The sequence below is a fragment of the Alexandromys fortis genome, unplaced genomic scaffold (assembly GCF_014885135.2).
Source record: "Alexandromys fortis isolate MF-2015 unplaced genomic scaffold, M_Fortis_MF-2015_v1.1 scaffold_13, whole genome shotgun sequence".
Classification (NCBI taxonomy): domain Eukaryota; kingdom Metazoa; phylum Chordata; class Mammalia; order Rodentia; family Cricetidae; genus Alexandromys; species Alexandromys fortis.
Window position 1 is genome coordinate 3,930,219 of NW_026067908.1, and position 22,972 is coordinate 3,953,190.

Genomic DNA, 22,972 nt, shown 5'->3' on the forward strand with positions numbered 1-22,972 from the left:
AATGTGTGCTGCTCCAGGTCTGTCTTCTGTAGGTTGTGCCCACTCAGCCTTTACCTTCCACCTCACTGCTGCCTTAGCCTAGATACGCTGTCCCCTAGGTCAGTGCTTGTCGTGGTATGAACCTCCAAGAAGACGTCTTTCTTGAGCTGTTTATTTGTCCAAGCTCTGTTAACAAGTTGTTTAGCTCACCTGACTCCACCCCCTACCCCCCACCCCAGTTTTTCAAGACAGGGATTATATTTGGAATATTCTTAGTAATAATATAGTAGTCTACCCTGAATAATGCACTCTCACCTTACACTAACTCAGATCCATCTCTTCTTTGGCTTCATATAAGCACCTGGTACCAGTCACAGTATTCTATGTTTCAAGTTAGCTCATTTATCTCCCCTGTGAGACCTTGGGCTGCTTTAGGTTAGTATTTAGCTCACTAGGTTATTTGTTACTATAGTTTAGTGACTAGGACAATAGTTGGTGCCTAGTACATACCCAGTAATATTTGATGTCTAAATTTACACATGTTCACTGTGGCACAAAAAGTGCCAAGGAAGGAGACATAAAAGCGTCAGTCAGATTGGTGCTATAAGTGGGACTGCCGTGCTGATATTCTGCAGGATTTCTAAAGACTCTGGTTAGTAAAGACTCTAGAGGTAAAAAGACAAAATCCTCATACAGAAAAATCCAAAGAATTATATTTCTCTATGAAATATATATAGAAATTATATGTTAGTATATTTCACAGAGAAATATACATATATGAATTTAGTGAGTTACTATTTTGCATAAAATGAGCATTTTTATCAGAAAGCAAGTAAAGAATCTTGTCATAAATTCTAACTTATGCAATAAGAGACCATTAATCTCCAAGTCTTCAGGGAACCACAGCTGTTTCTTTGAAAGTGAAACCAGGGTCTCAAGGTTTGAAGACCTAAAACATTTCCTAGAGACAGCAAGGATAAGGCACCATAAAGAAGGTAGGGGATAAAAGGTCTGTAAATATACTAACAAACTTATATTTATTGTATATCTACTGTGTATTAGGCAGAATAGTTAAGCCCTAATTATTAATCCTAACATCAAAACCTTATTTAGCCAATAGTAAACAACTCATCACAAATGATAAATCACCAGGTGTTACCTCTTTAGTGTGCTGGGGACATGGCTCTGTGGGTGAAGTGCTTGCTGTGCAAAAACCAGGATCAGTTCAAATACCCAGAACCCACATAAGGCCAGGTGTGGTAGTAAACAATATGATCCCAGTTCTACTGTTAGTGGGAAGCCAGAGACAAGAAAATCCCTAGAAGCTTCCGGGTCAACTAGCTTCGTGTGCACAGAAGAAAAACAGCAGGTACTCTGCCTCAAGCAAGGTGGGAGTCAAAGACCAGCATCCAAGGTTGTCCTCTGACCTCCATGTGTATGCCATGTCATCTGCACATCTGCACTCACACACGCACAGACACACATACATGTGCACACACAAACCCCCACACATGGACACACAAAGATGGAAAAGTGATTGAGGAAGATACCCTGTGTTACTCCACTTGCACCTGCCACATGAACATGCATATTCACATGAACCTGTACACACACGGACAGACAAACGCATGGACACATACCAAGAGATAAGTTAATTTAAAAGGATAATCAAGGGTATTCTTCCCTTGGAACATCTCCCTGTCTTAGGAGCTTTCCCCCACTTTTCATTAGTAAATCTAAATTTGATCTGCTCAAAAAAGGGATAATCAGTAAGCCTGGTATGGCTCATAATGTAATCCCAGCTCCTAAGAGTCTGGGTCATCCTGGGCTCCAATGTAGGTTTTGACTCTCTAAAATCTTAAATAGTAATAAACTAGTAGCATTTCTTTTTAATTCCGTCTATGGTGTTACTTGGCATTCTGTTAAGTCATTGAAATCTTGTGTGTGTGTGTGTGTGTGTGTGTGTGTGTGTGTGTGTGTGTGTGTGTGTGTGTGTGTGTGTATACATACACTTTTAAGTCAAATAACTGTAAGGGAAGTTTTAAAATTATATTTAAAAATGAGAGATTTAAAAAGATTCATCAGTCATCATTAAAATGAAAACTAATATCCCTTACCTACACTTGAACTTTCTCTTAATTTTTCTATTTCACAAACGCCATGAACTCCCTTCTGTCGTAGAAATGTAGCTTTATCCTAATCAAAATGACCCTTCCCAGCACCTGGACTTTATCTTTTGAAGTATAAGCTATGAAATAAATCTTACCTTCTATGTTTATAATAATTCTACATTTGTCCCTTACTATCTATAAAGGAGTGACCCCAGGACCATTGCAGACTCCAGAATCTATGGAGTATTTATATGTAACTTGCTCAGCCTATCCTGTATACTGTAAATCATTGCTGCCTTACTGAGATAAAGTGCAACAGAAATTGCTGTTAAACTGTTTTACTTAGAGAAAACTGACTAGAACAGTGTTTGTGTATGTTCAGTACATGTGCAGTTTTTTCTGATTATTTCTTGTCCATCACTGGTTAATCTATAGACATAGAACTTACAGATATAGTGGCTGACTGCATTTTGATAACTGTTAGCTCATAGGTGTCTAGACTTGAAGATCTTAGGTTGTTTATTGTTGTCCAAATGGATTCGTTGGCGATTTCATCCTTGTATACCTAGGATCTATAAATTATATTTTAATAATTCAAAGTATAACTCAATTTTCTTTTCCTCTTTAGGTCTAGACAAGTCTCTTCAGCAGCGTCTCCTCACTGATGGAGAATTACTTTCAAGCCGAAGCTTACAACCTGGACAAGGTATTGGATGAATTTGAACAAAATGAAGGTGAGAATTTACATCGGTAAATATATTTGAATTTATGATATAGAGAATGTGAGAATAAGAGTATGCAGTTCTTAAAACAAATCAGGGTTGGAAAAATGACTCAGCAGTTAAGAGCACTGGCTGCTCTTGCAGAGGACGCAGGTTAAATTCCCAGCACCCATGTTGTGGCTCACAACTGTCTGTAAGTCCAGTCCCAGGGGATCTGATACCCTCCTCTGGCCTCCACAGGGACTAGGCACACAAGTGGTACACAGAGATATATGCAGGCAAAAACCACCCATACACATAAAATAGAATGAAATAAATCTTAAAAAATAATTTACACAAGTCTTATGATATAATGACAATAATACATAGTATATTTTAGAGAGGAAATTAACATTTCTTACCATTATATTCCAGATACTTACATATTTTAAACTTAATGTTTAAGATAGTTCCATGAAGGTATTTTCTCATTTCCTGTTAATTTTATTTCCTTATTTAAAGAGAAAATGTGTAGTAAATGGCCAACTCTGTAATCTTAGCATTTGGGAACCAGAGGTAGATGGATCATCACAAATTTAAGATTAGCCTGATTCATAAAGTGAGGTATTAATCTTAATGCTATATAAACCAAATGTTTTTATTCTTTATTTATTACTTTTGTGTATTTATTACCTACTACCACTTGACACTGTGCAAAGTAGGCCTTGCACTGATGGAATGAAATGGTTCTGCCTTCAGAAATGTTTCAGTAGGTGAAAGAGAAGGTAAATAAGCTATTGCATTGCAGTAAAGACTTCAATACAGTCTATGGTGCAAGGTGTTACAATTATAGCTGAGTAATTTCAACACATGGTTATCATTTACTGAAGACAGAAAGAAGAAAAGGCACTAAGTGCATTCATTTTTATTTCTTTAATCCATTTAGAGATACAAAAATAGCACTGTAATCTGAGAGAATAACTGTCATAGTTATGGTCGGTTACAAAGGAAACAAATGTTAGATGAAATTATGTTTTTTATATACTAGAAATTGATATAATAGTTAAATACCATTTAACAAATCTCCTTATAAATATAAATTTAATTAGTAACATTATTACAAGCAGAATTTCACATGTTGTATCAAACTTTTAAAAACCTCATGAGAAAAGGTAAATATATACAAATTATACTGGGCATGGTGGCGCATGCCTTTAATGCCAGCACTTGGGAGGCAGAGGCAGATGAATCTTTGTGAGTTTGAGGCCAGCCTGATCTATATAAAGAGTTCCAGGACTGTGTCTCAAAACGACAATTAAAGAGACTAGTCTAATAAACTAGTCCATGCATCATAACCCATGGACAGCAGTGATTAGTACCCTGCCAACCATTTTTGTATCTCTATTTCATTTTTTAATGTTCTTGAAGGTTTTTTGGTGTGCGAATGTGTGTATGTATGTATGTATGTATGTGTGTGTGTGTGTGTGTGTGTGTGTGTGTGAGAGAGAGAGAGAGAGAGAGAGAGAGAGAGAGAGAGAGAGAGAGAACCCTTATACACATAGGTGTTCTTGTCTGTGCGGATGCTTGTGGAGGCCAGGAGTCAACATTATATCACTTCCTTGGTGATCTCTAACCTTATTTTTTAAAACAGATATCTCACTATTCCCAGAGTTCTTTCCAGCTAGATTGACTTCTCAACAACCCTTTGGGATCTGCCGTCTCTACTCCCCATTGTAGGTTACAGCTGGACAGCACCGTGCCTCAGCTTGTATCTGTAGTCTTTTATGTGACTTCTGGGAATCTAAACTGGGGTCTTAATGCTTGCACAGCTACCCTTTTACCCACTGAGCTATCTCCCCAGACTTCTTTTTTTTAAAATAGGGTTTTCTGTATTGCCCAGGTTAGCCTCAAACTCTGGATAGAGCAAAAGATGACCTTGGACTTGTTATCCTCCAGTTTCCTGCTTCTACCTTCACCACCCTAGGACTGTAGGTATTCGCTGACAGTTTAGAGGGCTGGATGTGGACTGAGGCTTAGTAGGCATGTTAGGCACTCATATCCCAGCTAAATCTCTAGACCCATTTAAAAAAATTTTTTTTAAACTTTATAGTTACTAAAATGCCTAAATTTTAATTACACAGGGCTACTGGGTTTTGTTTGTTTTTCTTGTATTTTGAGACAGGGTCTTACTCTGTTTCTCACTTGGTTTGAACTTACTGACTCGGTTATTCTCTCACCTCAGGCTCCCGAGTAGGTAGGACTACAAGGTTGACTGCACAGTTTAGCAAATGGGAACATCCGTGTAACCCACACCCAGTCATGCTGTAGACTAGAAGAGAGCTTTAGACTCCACAGAAACATTTTCACTCAATTACCGGTCTTCACTACTGTTCCATTATCTGTGCCTTGTCTTGTACACAGATAGTACAGAGGTGCTTCCCCACTCCTGGGTCTGCCGATCAGTTTAATTGCATTATTGTTTATCAATCTAATAACAAAATTAAATGTCGTAAGCCACATGTTGGGGTGACATTTGTCATGGTCCAGTCATGATGAGTTAATATGTTTTAGGGTAGGGACATGTGGATTAGAAATGTTAGGAAGAATAGAAAGTGATACAAAAGAAATACAGAGACATAGGATAGTGCAGGGAGAGCAATTCAGTGAATACTGAATTCTGAGTCTGCCCACGTTTTTCTTACGCTTATAAACCCAGTACAAAAGGGGGGTGGGTGGGGAGAAGGCAAAGGACTGCTTTAACATGACACAAAGGACAATCAGAACAATTACTTGCTTCAATGCTTGAGACATCAAGCCATTAATTCCTGAGCAAAGCATTTTGATGTTTTGGGCAGGATATGCAGCAAATACACCCTAGACCAAGTATCCTGTGGGCAGCCACTCCCTATGTCAATCTTCCTATTTAAAAATGAAAGCACCGGAATAGGCTTGAATTCTCTGACCTTTGATCAGGATGGAGCAGATCCATCCCTGTGGGTCATCTTTTGGCAAAACACCAAGTAAGCACACCCTAGGTCAATTTTTTTTTTGTCTGTAGCCACATCTGTTGTTAACAGCTTTGAAAGAGTAAAAGTAAGATCAACCTCTCTGACCTTTAGTTAAGGTGGAACAGGTTAGCATCTGCGTGCCTCCAAGCATCTGCGTGCCTCCACAAGTAAATTGACCTAAAATTCTTTTGTTGTTTGAAATGTTACCACTTGTTGACAGACAATTATAGGGAATTATCTTAAGTGTGTTTTAGGTCTAGCTAAAGATTAGATTCTGTCATATTCTGAGAACATTTTGTCTTCAAAGTATAGTTAGAAATGTTGATTAGGTAGTCTTAAGTAGCTTTTTATTGTTACCAGCAAACTTACTGTAATTACTTTTTATACTTTTTCAGATGAAACAATTTCTCCTACTTTATTGGATGCAAAGTGGAATAAGATTCTAGATCCCTCTTCTTGCCCACTGTCTTTTAATCCTGCATTGACCAGTGTGAACGAACCTGTAGTTTCTAATGAGGCAGGACCACAGCTGAAAGTCTTCTCTCTGGCTGGCTCAGCTCTCCTTACGAGGGAGGAAGAAGATCCCTGTGCTAACGAACAGGACTGTAGTCTAAATCCAGAGATCGACACAATGTGGATTGATGAAAATGCTGTGGCAGAAGACCCGCTGAGTAAGAGAAACTGTGATCGCGATGACCAGTTTAGCACTGTGGAAGTGGGGGAGGAGAACTGTGGAAGCCTCACTTGTCTGCCAGACGAAAAGAATGTTCTTGTTGTAGCTGTCATGCATAACTGTGATAAAAGGACACTGCAGAGTGATCTGCAGGGTTGTAACAATTACAGCAGTCAACCCCTTATGGATTCTTTTAGCTGTTCACTGGATAATGAAAATAGACAAACTGAACAATTTAGTTTTAGTATGAATGGGTCCACTGAAAAAGGTATAAACTCAGAGAAACAAACGGATGATCTGAATAAACCAAACCCAGAGGGGGATTCTGTTAATCATCTCTGTGCTGCTTCATCCAGCAGTGCAGCCAGTATCTCTTCACCTTCACAATCAGAGGCCGAGGAGCATGTAGGCGGAGACCCTTCCAAACGTGCAGCTACAAGCTTAGGAATTAATTCATCCCAGGGAGTGGATGGAGGGTCTGCCATTAAAAAACAAGAGACTTATATGCCAGAAGAAGACCTCACTGGCAAAAACAGCCCTTCTAGGACAGAGCTACGGAGCCCAAACTCCTTTTCCCACGAAAGTGAGGAGCTCATGACAAAACAAGAGGCAGCAGAGGAGAGGACGGTTGGAGTCTCCCTCCCCTCTGGTTTATCTTTGTGTCTCAAGCCAGAGACATCTGCAGTGTCTGGAAGGGACAGTTGTGAACAGTCTTCAGATTGCCTTGTGTCCAGTGAAGCTAGAGCTGATGAAGATGAAAAAAAAATTGGCACTACAGAACTTTTTAATGTGACAGAACATTTCTCTGATTCTCAGATGACTAATTGGAAATTAACAAAGTTAAATGAGAAGAATGACAGTCAAGTAAATGAAGAAAATCAAATGGTTTCACAAATTAGCCAGCCAGAGGACAGTAATAGTGGAGGAGAGTGTATTGGGATGGCAGATTCAGATCTAGATTTCAAAGGAACATGCGTGAATGAACGTGAAGGACGTGATTTCTCCACTGTTAATGATGCACCAGCAGCAAATTCTCTACCTAATGGTTGTGATTCCTATGGAATGCAGAGCCCAGTTGTTTCTTTTGTTCCAAAGACTTTACCCTCCAAAGAAGATTCAGTAACAGAAGAAAAAGAAATAGAGGAGAGCAAGTCAGAATGCTACTCTTATGAACAGAGAGGAAATGAGAATGCAGAAGGGAGTGGACTGCTTCTAAATAGCACTGGAAATATAATGAAGAAAAATTATTTACATAATTTCTGTAGTCAAATACCATCAGTACTCGGGCAGTCTTCCCCCAAGATAGCAAACCTGCAGTCTGTTAGTGTTCCTTTTGGTGGTGCAAGACCCAAGCAACCTTCTAATCTTAAACTTCAGATCCCAAAGCCATTATCAGACCACTTACAAAATGACCTTCCTGCAAATAATGGAAATAATAGTAAAAATAAAAATGATATTCTTGGAAAAGCAAAACTTGGGGAAAATTCAACAGTCAATGCATGCGGTGCATCTTTGGGAAGCATCTCTGTGACTGATACAAATGGGGAACATTTAGAAAATTATGAGGCTGAGATCTCCAGTAGACCATGCCTTGCATTAGCTCCAGATAGTCCAGATAATGACCTCAGAGCTGGTCAACTGGGAATTTCTGCAAGAAAGCCATTCACCACCCTGGGTGAGGTGGCACCAGTATGGGTACCAGATTCTCAGGCTCCAAACTGCATGAAATGTGAAGCTCGGTTTACATTCACCAAAAGGAGGCATCATTGCAGAGCCTGTGGGAAGGTAAGCTGCATGTGTTATCCCAGGAGCTTGGCATGTTGTGTAATGCAGAACCAGAAATTAAAGCAGGATTAAGTAAATTTAATTCTAGTTGGGATGACAATACAAATTGTAGCATGAATAATAAAAACCTAGTAACAGATACTAGGGTTCAGCCTGAAGATCAGAAAAGCAAAGTAGCCAACCACTGGCTCTTACATCTACCTCAGACTGAAAATGGGCAATCCTGCTTCCACAAAGAGCCTGAGACCTGTCTCCTCCCGTTTTATATTCCTCTCTAGTGCTGCGATTAAAGGCGTGCACCACCAGCACCTGGCCTCTATAGCTAACTAGTGTGGCTGCTGGGATTGAAGATGTGTGCAAACACTACCTGGCCTGTATGGCTGACTAGTGTGGCTACTTTGCACTGATTTTCAGGCAAGCCTTATTTATTAAAACACAAATAATATACCACTCTATTTCCCCCTTTTTGTCTAAAATAAAAAAGAAGACTATGGTAACTAATGTAAGAAAAACTATATACAATAAACACAATAACTATATACAATATATACAATAAATACATCAACAATTTTGTACCTAATTTATTTTCTATCATAATTTGCTTTCTGCATCTGGTAAACAAGGAAAACTATAATTATCTAATCTTCAGCTCCCTCAAAGACCCAAGAAGGAAATAATGTTAACTGAGTAGGCAGGAAGCGTGAGCAAACGATTTCCAAAAAATGTGAGAAATGTCAGAAACAGCTGGCTGCCTGGACAGTCACCCAAAGTTTCTCTGCAATGTAGGGGCATCCATCTTCAGCCTACAGACCTAGCATATCTGACAGACTTTTCTGTGAAGCAGGATATTCTGAAGGTCTGTCCCTCCTTGTCTTGACAATGTTTGTCAATCACTCTCTTTTGTGTCTTGCTTGTCCAATTGGGACAGCATAATGTTAGCAGTTGAGGCAAGGGCATTTCTTGCCCAGTGACTGACTTTTGCCACAAAGAAAGTAAGGTCCATCTGGAGTTTCTTTGATTCCCATCATCTTCTCTGAAGTAGATTAGTGCTGCCAGGAGGAGATATGTCTCATTGTCTTTTAAAAAACAAAACAAAACAAAAATCCCTATGTTATTAAAACATCTTAAATGCCATATTCTGTAGATATCTGAAGTGTTTGAAGATGACCTGTCTATCTAAAATAATCTTTGTTTGACCTTGAAAACATGCTTAGTATGACTACAAGGTTGATTATAATAGATGATTAACTACTAAACTGAATTTCCTTATTTTTCCTAAACAGTTGGCAATAATAGTTTTCAGGGACTAGAAATTTACATTACATTGTTAAATGAGTTTTATAGGTCCAATACAAGAGTAGAAATGTATGTATAGTGTGTTCTTACAAAATTAATCTCAAATTTGTATCAATATACAAAATTTATATATAATATACAAAAATGCAATCCAATGTAAAACATTTAAAGCTGGTAGCTTTTAAAAAGTAGATTCAGTAATCTACCTTTTATCTTATATCTATATCTTCCTTTTTTTCTTTTCAGAGTAGATTCAATAATCTACCCTTTTATCCTATCATGTCTATATCCCCTTTTTCCTTTTCAAAACAAGAACCTTGAATCTAATCTCCTTTGTTCAATTTTCCTCCTGACTACAAAATAACATCTTATAACCAACCCCCTTGAGCAATGACAAATATCCATAACCCATTGAATGACCCAAAACTACTCACCCCACTTCTTGGGAATATGAAATCATATTCTTAAATTTACTTTCTGCTGTCTCAGGGAGATGGCATCTTTAGGGGATCCTAAAAAGAAAAAAATGGGCTAATTGTCAAGTCCTGGGAGAGGTCGCATTTGCTGTCCAGTCTCTGTGTAATGGGAAAGTGCAGGGCTTGTCTCAGTTTTTGGCTAGAGTAGACTGTTAGGCTGGATCATCTCAGCTAGCCACCTCGAAATTTTCTGAGCAGTTTGTAGTCCAAAGCCAATCTTTAGGTGGTGTTTTTTTAGCTTAGTGTGTTATAGTCTTGAAGGAATCGTCATTGTGGAACCCCATCTCCTTTTTGAGACTTCAAAGGTCACTGTTAGGCGTGGTCAATTTTGTATCATCTGGTATAAATTTAGTGGTTTCAATATGTAAAACCACTCTTTCTGCATATTGTGGATTGGTAACTGTGTTGAGGTTCTTTAAAGTTCCTTAGTACCATGAGGATAGCATATAATTCTGACTTTTGGACAGAATCATAAGAGCTTTGATCCATTTTGCTTAAATTTTTTGATTTATAACCTGCCTTTCCTGATTTATTTTCATCAGTATAGAATATAGTGTAGGGACTCCACTTATTGGTATGTCCTGTCCTGTACAGTGTAAGGAAGGATCCATTTAGTTCTCTTTATAAGGTGAATTCTTTGCTTTTGAGATAGTTGTTGTTAATCTCTCCCAAAAAAGTTACTACAAGCTCTTTGCCAGGGTTCGCTTTCTTCTCATATTTTGTCAATTTTATCATTATTAAAATGTACTATAATTTCTGCTGGGTCTATTCTTGCTAATTGATAGTCTTAATATTCCTCCTAGAATTAACTCAAAGACCTTTTCCACATAAATTTTTAATTTCTTACTCAGTTTATGTTGTAAAAAGATCCATTCTAAGATAATAGCTTTTCTCTGCCTTAAAATTCCCGTAGGGGACTGTCTAGAGGGTAATATGACCAGAATGCTGCTAAGGTTTGGGGGATCTACATGATCCACATATGCCTTCTGTAATTTCTCGTCAATCAAAGTCAGTTCTCTTCAGCCTCAGCTGGTAATTCTCTATGACTATTTAAGTACTTGTCACCATCTAAGGTTTTGTTTAAATTAATCAGGTCATCAGGACCTGACCTAGTAGTAGGCCATAGGTTGGAAATGTCTCCTAGCAATTTTTGGAAATCATTAAGAGTCTGCAATTGATCTCTCCTAATTTGCACCTTTTCTGCTTTAATTTTTTGTAAACTGTTTTGTAACCTAAATAATTAATAGAATCTCCTCTTTGTATTTTTTCAGAAGCACTTTATAATCTCCAACAAAGCAAAATTTTCTTTCCTTCTTCAAACATTTTTTTCTAAATTATCTACATGTGAATCAGATAGCAAAATGTCGTCCATGTAATATAGACTATAGATTCAGGAACTTGTGTAGATATCATTTCCAATAGCTGACTTACAAAATATTGGCCTAGGGTGGGGCTATTTAACATTCTCTGTGGGAGAATCTTTCATTGATATCTCTTAACAGGCTCAGAATTATTGTAAGTAGGCACTGTGAAGGCAAATTTTTCTCTGTCCTTTTCTTGTAAAGATATGGTGAAGAAACAGTCTTTTAAATCAATAAATACAAGAGACTATCCTTTAGGAAATAGGGAAGGCAAAGGAATTCCAGACCGTAGAGATCCCATTGGCTGAATCACCTTATTAACAGCTATTAGATCTGTTACTATTCTCCATTTTTCAGATTTCTTTTTAACAAGTACAGGAGAATTCCAAGGGCCTGTTGATTCTTCAATATTCTGAGCATCTAGTTGCTCCCATACCAGCTGTTCTAAAGCCTGCAGTTTCTCTATTGTTAAAGGCCATTGCATAACTCATGCAGATTTGTCTATCAACCATTTTAAGGGTAGGGCTGATGATGCCTTTGGAAGATCAGCAGTTATTGTGCCCTGTTCTTATACAACTGAATGGTTGGTGGCTAGTCTTTATAATATCTTTTAATACTTTTCCCAGAAACATACATTAATTTATAATTTGTTTTTAAAATTGGGGGAATGTTAATCTGAGTATTCCATTGTTGTAACAAATCACGCCTCCATAGATTCATTACTGTGTTAACCACATATGTTTTTGCTAATCCTCTGTTCTTCTGGCCCTATACATTTGACCCATCTCACTCTGCTTTATCGAAGATAATGTTCCAATCCCTAAAAACTGAACATTTACGTCCTGTAGAGGCCAATTTGGATGACAAGATTCTGATGAAATTATTGTTAGATCTACACCCGTTTCTACTAGACCTTCAATGACAGTGCCATTTATTCATATTTTTAATTTTGGTCTTTGTTCATTTATAGAAGCTTGCCAAAATAATCACATTATAGTTTCTCCTGAATTTGCTGTTCTCTTTTTTATAGTTGTTCTATTATCCAGAGCAATATGGTTTCTTACAATTGGCATTAGGTTCACTAATTGCTCTTAGAAGGTGTTTCCTCTGTGATGACAGGAAATGGCTGAATGGGTTTTGGCATGGGGCCTGTGAGAGGCCTCTTGGAGTTTCCTGATGGCAAAAGATTACCTTTACTATTCCTCATTGATCTACATTTATTAGTCCAATGCCTGCCTCTCCATACCTTCTGTATAATCCAGAAAGGAAAGGATTCTGAATGGATTATTCTTTTAAAAAAAATTGTTTCTAGTAATGCCCTGTCTAGAATCCCTTTTAAGGTGACCTTGTTTGCCACAGTTACAACATTTGACATTTCAATTTTTTCCTCAAACCTCTGGAAATCACCTCTCCTATTGAGAATTGAAGGTTCAGTTATTATTTGTATAGCTTCTGAATTTGGTATCATTCTGTTTACTGCTGATCTTTGTAAAAAATCTGTGGTTTCTTTTGAGCCCTGTATGACTTTAGTAAGTGATTCACTCTTCTTTCCTACTTCTTCAATTCTGTCTCAAGAATTCAAAGCTGCTGCATGGCATAAAGCCAGAATGTGGTCATAATATAGAGATTGCCTTTCTATAGTAGCATAATTTGGTTCTCCAAGAATTTGATCTTTCCATACCTTTGTTATTCAGTAGTCTTAGCATCTTCTCTAAAGTACATATTCCATTGCAGTTGTGAATCAGGCTCTAAAACAGCTTTATCCAACTCTATCCAGTCTTTGGTGATAATTCTATTACAAACTGACCACAAGTTTATCATCTTCGTCACTTACATCTAACACTGGCAGAGGAGTCCATTCAGCTCTTATGCTATCATTTGGCAATTCCTGTATGGTTACTGGATATATTAAGGTCGGTTGTTTGAAAACCTAAGGCTGATCCTCTCTATTCTTATAATGCAACACTGAAATTGACGCTCCATTAAATCCCTCTGGTTTTGAATATCTCTGTGATCTATTCTATTAGGTTTTTCTAAGGACTGTATCTTAGCACTTAGGTTAACCAACTTTTTTAGTGATAAAACAAAAATGATAAAGCTGATAATGTTTACAATTGACATTACATAATCTTATCTAAATTAGTTATCCTCTCATTTAATCATTCTATTTTCAAACCGTCTAGCATGTTATCATACAGAGACCCAAATCCCTCAAATGTAATGGTATTTCCCATTTTTTTAGTGTGGGGAAAAAAACTCTCTTCTAACTAATTTCTCCCTTTAAGAATTCCCAATTGTTTTACCAAATCTGCTGCTGATGTTGGTGAAGATTTGAAGCTTATTGCTGCTGTGTAAAACAGTAAAAGCCTGACTGGATTTTAAGTCAGCTACCTAGTTTGGCAGCAGCCTGAGAAGAGGGCTCAAGGACAATCCGCCAGGAGAGAAAAAAGCTGGTAGGGCAGTGACTCCAGCCATGTGTAGCTTCAGCCTATGATAGTGGCTGTAAAGCACAGCCAAATGGTCTTTTTGTGAATTTGAACCCCAAAATGTTGGTTGTCAAATATAGCACGGAATAATAAAACTCAGTGACAGATACTAGGGTTCAGCCTGAAGATCAGAAAATCAAAGCATGGGCTAGAGAGATGGCTCAGTTGTTAAGAGCATTGCCTGCTCTTCCAAAGATCCTGAGTTCAATTCCCGGCAACCACATGGTGACTCACAACCATCTGTAATGAGATCTGGTGCCCTCTACTGGCCTGCAGACATACACACAGACAGAATATTGTATACGTAATAAATAAGTAAATATTAAAAAAAAAAAAAGAAAGAAAATCAAAGCAGCCAGCCTCTGGCTCTTACATCTACCTCAGACTGAAAATGGGCGATCCTGCCTTCACGTATCCTAAGATAAAGACTGAGCATGAGACCTGTCTCCTCCCACCTTATATTCCTCTCTAGTGCTGTGATTAAAGGCATGCACCACCACTGCCCGGCTTCTATGGCTAACTAGTGTGGCTGCTAGGATTAAAGGTGTGTGCCACCATTGCCTGACCTCTATGGCTGACTAGTGTGGCTGCTTTGCACTGACCTTCAGGCAAGCTTTATTAAAACACAAATAATAAATAGCCTTTGAATGCTCATTTCTGGTGAGTTTCTATATGAAACATGAGCTTGCCAATCATTTCTGGGTTTTTTTTTTTTTTTTTTTTTTTTGGACTGTTGCCAGATTGTTTGCTGTCTCAGTTTTCTGTGAAGAAAAGTGAATTGTGGATTCAGGAAGTGGTTTGTTTTTGTGGTTTCTATATTGATGGATACTTGGTTAAGAGGATGGTTTGAAATAAGGAAGTTCTTTTCAGCTTAGCACATATTTGTGATTGACTTCTTTTTTTATTTTTTGTTGTTGTTTTGTTTTTATATCCTTGCTATTTTATTTTTTTTGAAAAAGAGTGTGGCTATGTAACCCTGGCTGATCTGGAACTTCCTTTCTAGAGACCACGCTAGCCTCAAACTTGCATCAGTTCTCCTGCTTCTGCTTTCTGAGTGCAGGGGTTATAGACATTGCAATCACTGTGGTCAGTGGTTGTCTTTACACTTTTTATACTTAAATTTTTTTAACTTACATTGAGAATCAATCCTATACTCTTTTTTTATTTAGTTTCTTGTGTCTTGATTTTTTTTTAAGACAGGGTTTCTCTGTGTAACATTCCTGACTATTCTGGATCTTGTTTTATAGATCAGAATGGCCTCGAACTCACAGAGATCCACATTCCCCTGCCTCCTGAATGCTTGGATTAAAGGCGTGTGCTAGCACTGCCCGGCAGATATGGTTATTTTTAATGAATGTATTGCTTTCATATATGTGCACCCTGTTGTGTCTGGTGCCCACAAAAGTCAAAAAAGGCATTAGATCCCCTGGAAATGGAGTTGTGGATGGTTGTAAGCCACTATGGGGTTGCTGGGAATTGAACCCATGTCCGCTGCAAGATCAGTGATTGCTCTTAACTGCTGAGCCATTTTTCAAGCCTGATCTTATGCTTGTAGAGTTTTTTTATTGTACCAAATGTTCTGCAGGTTTATATAAATACCTACACATATTTTCTTTTATATGACTTTAATGTAAATATTTGAAGACTATAACATTTTTTTTTCAAGGATGGATATATTTCTTAGCTATTTCCAAATTCTGTTAATAACACAATTTGGGTTTTTTATGTATTTACTTTTATTTCTGTGTCTTCATGTTTGTATACCATGTGTGTGCTGCTGCATATGGCCCGTGGAGGCTAGAAGAGGATATTGGATTCCCTGGAACTAGAGTTACAAGTGTTTGTAAGCTGCCCGCTGTGGGTGCTGGGAGCTGAACTTGGGTCCTCTGGAAGAGCAGCCAGCACTCTTAACTAATATTCCCCTGGCAAGACCATTCTACTCAAGCTAGGAATAGAAGCAGGTTTAGCTAACAAATAGAATATAAAATATTTAAGCACTAAACACATTATTTTCTTTAAACTTTAAGAGAGCAAAAGCTCAGCCTCAACTTTAACTTCTCTCTGTTCCCATCACTGCTTTAATTACCTTCTAGTAATCCTTCCTTTTGTGTCCATTCACCTGTACAATGTGTGCATGTGTGTAGAGAGGCAAGGGCTGATGTCTCCACCCAATAAAATAAATGTGTAAGTAAATGTAAGTAAATGTGTAAATGAAAAAGGAAAGGGAACAAAGGTTTGTGATAGACTCAGTTAGCTGAGGTCACTCTGTGGGAAGAATAGCCACAGAATGGTTTGAGTGTATTTTCTGGAAGTCAGCTAACAGAAATGCTATTTTTCAAGGTATCAGTTAAGAGAGTTACACTTTAGGTTTTATTTTGCAATAAGTTTCCATTTCTGATTAATTTGTCATACTAGCTTCTTCACCAGCGTTCATTTAAGGCATTCATAATCCCATCACTTATATTAAAAAATAGCTTGGTGACACATATAATATCAAAGTGGCATATTGAAACATGATCTGGATTAATTTTTAATATGATTCTAAACGGGTTTCCTTCTCAGACATTTGAATTTATAGATATTGAAAGATTGAGCATTTGTAAATATAGCTATAAACTGTCATATCTTCTGCATATTATAAAATGGAAAACAGCCAGTTTTTTTATTTTATGCACTTATTGTTCCTAAGCTTTGTTTATGAATTCATACAAAATACTTTACATCAGTCTGAGGGTTTTTTGTTTGTTTTGGTTTTTCAAGTCAGGGTTTCTCTGTGTAACAACCTCTGCCTCCTGAGTGCTAGGATTAAAGGCATGCACCAGCACCGCCCAGCCATTAATGTCTTTTAACCTTCCTTCCTCCTTTTATCCTGGTAAATCTTAAAGTCAGGCAATTTGTAAATCTCTTTGCTGCTAACAACTGCAAGTAATCGATCACGTAAATTATTCATCATCGCCAAAATATTTTTATCTATCTAATTTCTGTTATTGTTTTGAGAGAGAATCTCAGTATGTAGCCCTGACTATTCTGGAACTCACTGCCTCTGCCTCCCAAGTACTGGGATTAAAGATGTATATCACTACCACCTTGCCTGCCACAAGCTTTTTCACAGTTGCCATGGCATCATCAGAGGCAGAGAGACTGATTATATGTATTTAATTTGAATTAATATTTTATAATAAAGACTATTGAAGAGCAGGCGAGATACCTCACTGCGTAGGAGCACTTGCCCTGCAAACTTAGTAACCCAAATTCAATCTCTAGAATCCATGATGAAGAGAAAACAGGCCCTAAAAGTCGTCCTCTGCCTCCACATGCATGCCTACATTCACATATACACAGTGTACACGGACAATAATAATACATTTAAACTGTAAACTATAGTAAAGAACAAAATGTTTACATGGTTTTGTGAAAATTTTTACTGAGTATTTTGTAAAAAAGTGTTTCAAAGATGTTAAATATTTGTCTCTAGATGTAGCTCATTTGGTGGTGTCTGCTAACATGTAGAGCCCTGCCTTTGATGTCTAGCACTGCATAAACAAGGCAAGGTGCTGTGCCCCTGTAATCTCATCACTAAGAGAAGTGAAGGCAGAGAGGCAGGAAAATTAGAAGTTTAAGATCATCTTTTTCTATATCATGAATTGTGGGCCATCCTGAGTTATACAAGACCATTTTCAAAGCAAAATAATAATAGTCATCATCATCACAAACACTTGTCTAAATTAAAAATTGAAAATAAACTGGGGATAAAATGAAGAACATTTGTATATGTATATTGTATATGTGTGTATATATATCAGGGAGTGCACATGCGTATGGAGGGCAGAGGTCTACACTGAGTGTCCTTTCCAGTTGCTTCCCACATTATTTTACATTATTTTTTGAGACACTGTCTCTCACTAACCCCAGAGATTACCAGTTTGTAAGACTAGGTAGCCAGAAGCCCCAGGGATCCTCCTAGCACTGAGATTACAGGTGTGTCTCACCATGCCTGCTCACCTTCCCCTCCTTTTTGAATACACAACCTCACTATGTAGCCATGGCTGGCCTGGAACTCACTGTATAGACCAGGCTGGCCTTGAACTTAGATGATGTGCCTGCCTCAGCTTCCTGAGAACTGGGACTACTTACTAATGCATTTTTTTCTCTTAATGTGGGTACTGAGGATCTGAATCAGCTTCTTGTGGTTATGTTGAAAGCATTTACTTTGCTATCTCCTGAGCCCATCTGATCCATATGTGTGTGTATGTGTGTGTTGTGTGTATGTTCATGTATGTGTGTGTGCAGTCACACATGTACATGTGTGCACGTTCATATGGAGACAAGACGTCCATGTCAAGTGTCTTCCTCATTCACTTGTCCACCTTAGTTTTTGAGATAAGGTATCTGAACCTGAAGCTCATCAATTCAGTTCAACTGCCAGGGCACCAGCCCTGTCTCTGCTTCCCCAGTACTGGGAGTACAAAGTATACTACCGTACCTGGTCTTTTATGTGGGTACTGGGGCTTGGAACTCAGGTCCTCATATTTGTGTGGCATGCATTTTACACACACACACACACACACACACACACACACACGATGTTTTAAAAAAAGGGAAAACAAGAGGAGCTTGGTGGTGCACACCTGTAATCCCAGTGCTTGGGAGGCAGGAGGATCTGTGAGCTTGAGGCCAGCCTGGTCTACAGAGTGAGTTCCAGAACAACCAGGGCTACAAAGAGAAACCATCTTGGAAAAAAGTAAATAAAATAAACAAAGATAAGTGTATCTTGCCTACCTCTACATATCCCCAGGCCATCTCAATAGACACGACCACTTTAAAAACATTAATAGATTTATTTTCAGAACAGAAAAATTGAGCACAAGCTACATTTCACAAATATTTCCTCTCCATGGTTTAACACATTATTAACAAATTTCACTAATGGAGTACATTTCAATATTGAGACATATTTTGCTGAAATTTTATGAAAGAAATATGTAGGGCTACAGTTTACTGTTTACTTTGTAGCAGGCTTTAATAAATGTGCATTATGTATTCATGTTATCACGTATCCTCTAGCAAAGCTATGTTCTGAAAATACTCTGTACCCCACATGTTTATTCATCTGCCTGAGCTCCTTGTTCCCACCAGTGGTCTTATTGCTTCATAAGCTTACTTTTTGCAGAATATCTTGTTATTGAAATTGCACAGTATGCTGTAGTTCAAACTTGCTTCTTTCATTCAGAAGCATGCATTAGCAGACTGGGTATAGTTCAGTAATATAGCTTTTGCCTTGCTCCTGCAAGACCCTAGTTCAAATGCATCCAAGCTTTCTCATGTCTTTTCATGTCTTAATAACAAATTTCTTTTTTTATTGCTGAATAAGATTCTGTTGTATGAGTATACTGCAATTTGCCTATTAAAAGTTATCAATTACTGAACAACTTAGTTGCCTCATTTTGGGAGCAGTTTGGTTTTTGTTGTTACTGTTTTCTTTGTTGTTGATTTGGTTTTCGCTATCGTGGAAATGAATCGGGACTTTCTGGCAATCCTGTGTCACTGTACTGTAGAACTAGCCTCTGTCACCATCACAGGGTAGAAGAACACTGCAGCTGCCCATGATGCTATCTTGAAAATTGTGGGTGAGCTTGAGCAGATGGTTTCTGAGGATGTTTCATTGAACCACCGCGTGCATGCCCGCATCATTGGTGCCCGAGGCAAAGCCATCCGGAAAATCATGGATGAATTCAAGGTGGACATTCGCTCCCACAGAGTGGAGCTCCAGACCCCAATTCGCATCACTGTGACAGGACTCCCGGAGAATGTGAAGGAAGCTATCGACCACATCCTCAGCCTAGAGGAGGAATATCTGGCTGATGTGGTGGACAGTGAGGCACTGCAGGTTTACTTGAAGCCCCCAGCACATGAAGAGTCCAAGGCACCATCCAAAGGCTTTGTGGTGTGAGATGCTCCCTGGACCTCCAACAGCAATGAGAAGGCTCCTGATATGAGCAGCTCAGGTGGCTCCCAAGACCCTCCTTTGGGGCCCCGATTAATAATGATCAAAAGATAACTTTCCAGCCTGCTTCCCAAACCCAACCACATGATAGTTCGTCTCAATCTGACCCAGCATCTGGACCCTCGTAAATTGTTGTTGCTCTTCCCCCTCCCCAAGATCTCGCAGCAAAGCCTTGTGGGCTGGCCTTGAGTGGCTGCTTCTCCAGGCCTGGTTAGCACCCAGCAGGCTCAGGGTCTGCTCCTGATGCTGTGCTCTGGGACAGGCATGCCACTGCGTGAAACACTAAGCAAGGTAATCGAGCATTTCATGATCACAGATTCCAGCTTTCTGGTCCACCCATCATGTAGTCAGCACTCTGACCTTTACACCAGAGCTCCACAGTGGCTAGGCGCTGACTTCCTGTGTCATGACCTCAGGAAATAAACTTCCTTGACTTTACAAAAGCCAAATAAATAAATAAATAAATAAATAAATAAATAAATAAATAAATAAATAAATAACTAGCCTTCTGCAACTATAAATTAAACTCAGATCCTCTGAGCAGAGGGCCAGTGCTCTTACCATCTCTCGAGCACTTAGAATACATTCTTAAATGAATGTGGCTATGTTCTACATCATTTAATTCATATTTTTCACTTTACGAGCGGTTTATTACTTGCTATCTCTTTTATACTGTGGAAACATGTTAAAAAAACAAATTTGAGCCATTTCAAATATGCAAAAATGATTGGAAAGCAACAGTGACAACATGCAACATCAACAACACATTTTGCCCAAGAGTTGTTAATGTCTGGTGCAGTGGTGGTTCAAGACATTTTGTAAGATGAGAGCCTTGAAGATAAGAACTTTAGTGTCTGTCCATTAGACCATTTGAGAGCAATATTTAAACTGATTATCTCAGAACTGCACAGGAAGTTGCCAAAGAACTAAATGTAGTTTGTTCAGTGGTCATTGGACCACTCAACTGGTTTGGCATTTGAAGCAAATTGGAAAGGTTGGAAGAACTTGATAAGTAGGTGCCTCATGAACTGACCAAAATTTAAAAAAAAAAAGAAAAAAAAACGGCTTTAAGCTGTCATCTATGCAACAGGGAACAATTTTTTTTTGATCAAATTGCAGGATATAACAAAAAGTGGGTTGCCTCCCTGCAAAACCATTACATTCCAGGACTGTGCCAGGCAAATGAGTGCAATGCACTGAGAATTTCACTGTCTGCTGCTGTTCTTCTCCATGACAAAATTCAACCCCATGGCACACAATCAACCTCTCAAAAGTTTTACATTTGGGCTGCGACTTTCTTCCTTCTCTACCACATCCACCGGGTAGCTCGCCAGCGATCTTCAAGCATCTCACAGCCTTTTGCAGAGACAACACTTGCACAAACAGCAGGATACAGAATATACTTTCTGGGAAGAGCTTGTAGAATCCAAAGAATGAATTTTTACATGAATAAACTTTTGTAAAAATCTGTTGTTTTTAATAGTTCCTATGTTAGTTAATAAAGATGTATTAGAACTTAGTTATGATTTAAAATTCACAATCCAAAACCACAACTCTTTGTACCAACCTAAACACGTGGATGTTTCTTCATCTGTTGTCTTTCTGATTGTGATTTTCCTTATGAATTTACTTGTTTATTTTTGTCCTATGAGTCTGTTCCAAGCTTTTTGAAGGTACAGATCTTTTCTGCTTTGGTTACTGCTGCATTCTCTCAGTCCTAAGTAAATAGTTTCCTATTGCAGCAGTACCTTTTTTACATAACGCCTTCAGTCTTTAGATAATGTTACCAAATTTAGATGTAATAAATGCTAGAACTTGGGGGATAGTTTTCTTTTTTTTGTTGCTGTTCAATTTTCTTTGAGATGGGGTCTTGATGTATATCCCTGGCTGGCCTAGAACTCACCGTGTGTGGACCATACTGGCCTCACATTTATGGTTAATTCTCCTGCCACTGCCTCCCTGGAATTAGAAGCATGTGTGGCCACATCTGCACTTTTTTGTTTGTTTGAAACAGGGTCATGTGCACCCAAGCCTCAATCTTGTTATATATAGTACAGAGAATGACCTGGGACTTCTGATCTCCTTACCTTTACCTCCTAAATGATAGGATTACAAATATGTACATCTGCCCGGTTGTGGTGGTACATGCCTTTAATCCCAGCACTTGGGAGGCAGATGCAGGTAGATCTTTGTGAGTTCTAGGCCGGCCTAGTCTACAAAGTGAGTTCCAGGACAGCCAAAGCTACACAGAGAAACCCTGTCTTGAAAAACCATTAAAAAAGAAATTACACCTGGCTCTTTGATTGCTTGAGATAGGACCTCATATAGTCCTGACTGACCTCAAACTAGCTGTGTAGTTGAAGATAGCCCTGGACTTTCGTTTCTATTTATGGCATTCTGAATTATTGTAATGCCTGAATTATAGGCCTGTACTGCCATGCCCCATTTGTGTGATGCTGACACTAGGCAAATACTTTACCACCTGAGTTACATCCCCAGTCCAGGGAATGCTTTAAATTAGCTATAGTGGGCTGGAGAGATGGCTCAGCAGTTAAGAGCACTGACTGTTTTTCCAGAGGTCCTGAGTTTGATTCCCAGCAACCACATGGTGGCTCACAACCATCTGTAATAAGATCTGATGCCCTCTTCTGGCCTGCAGGGATACATGCAGGCAGGCAGAATACTATATACATAATGAGTAAATAAAATTTTAAAAAATAATTAGTTGTATTTTTCTTAAATTTCTTATTTAAGAACAGATTGAAACAATGACAGGTTTCTTAGTCTTTGTCTTAGTTGCTGTTCTATTGCTGTGAAAATACACTGCAACCAAGACAACTCTTATAAAAAAAAGTTTTTAATTGGGGCTTTGCTTACAGTTTCAGAGGGACCATTATTATCATGCTGGGAAGCAGCTAGGCATAGCGCTGTGGCAGTAGCTGAGAGCTTTACATTCTGATCCAGTGACATATCTCCAACAAGGACATGCCTCTTAATCCTCAGCAGTTCATCAATGGGGGACTGAGCATGCAAATATTGGCGCCTATGGGAGCTGTGCTCATTCAAACCTTCACAGTTTCTTACTTATGTGC

At 38.5% G+C, this 22,972-nt stretch overlaps 1 protein-coding gene across 4 annotated transcripts in view; it reads left to right on the forward strand.

Annotated features, from left to right (window-relative positions):
- The window catches only part of Zfyve9 (zinc finger FYVE-type containing 9), a 119,698-nt gene that overhangs the window by 38,677 nt on the left and 58,049 nt on the right, over window positions 1-22,972 (forward strand). For all 4 annotated transcript variants that reach the window (XM_050136108.1, XM_050136106.1, XM_050136105.1 and 1 more), the window contains 2 exons: window positions 2,719-2,824; window positions 6,195-8,257. In XM_050136108.1, the coding sequence (XP_049992065.1) occupies window positions 2,755-2,824; window positions 6,195-8,257 (2,133 nt within the window). In that variant the 5' untranslated portion in view covers window positions 2,719-2,754. The remainder of the gene's footprint in view (window positions 1-2,718; window positions 2,825-6,194; window positions 8,258-22,972) is intronic.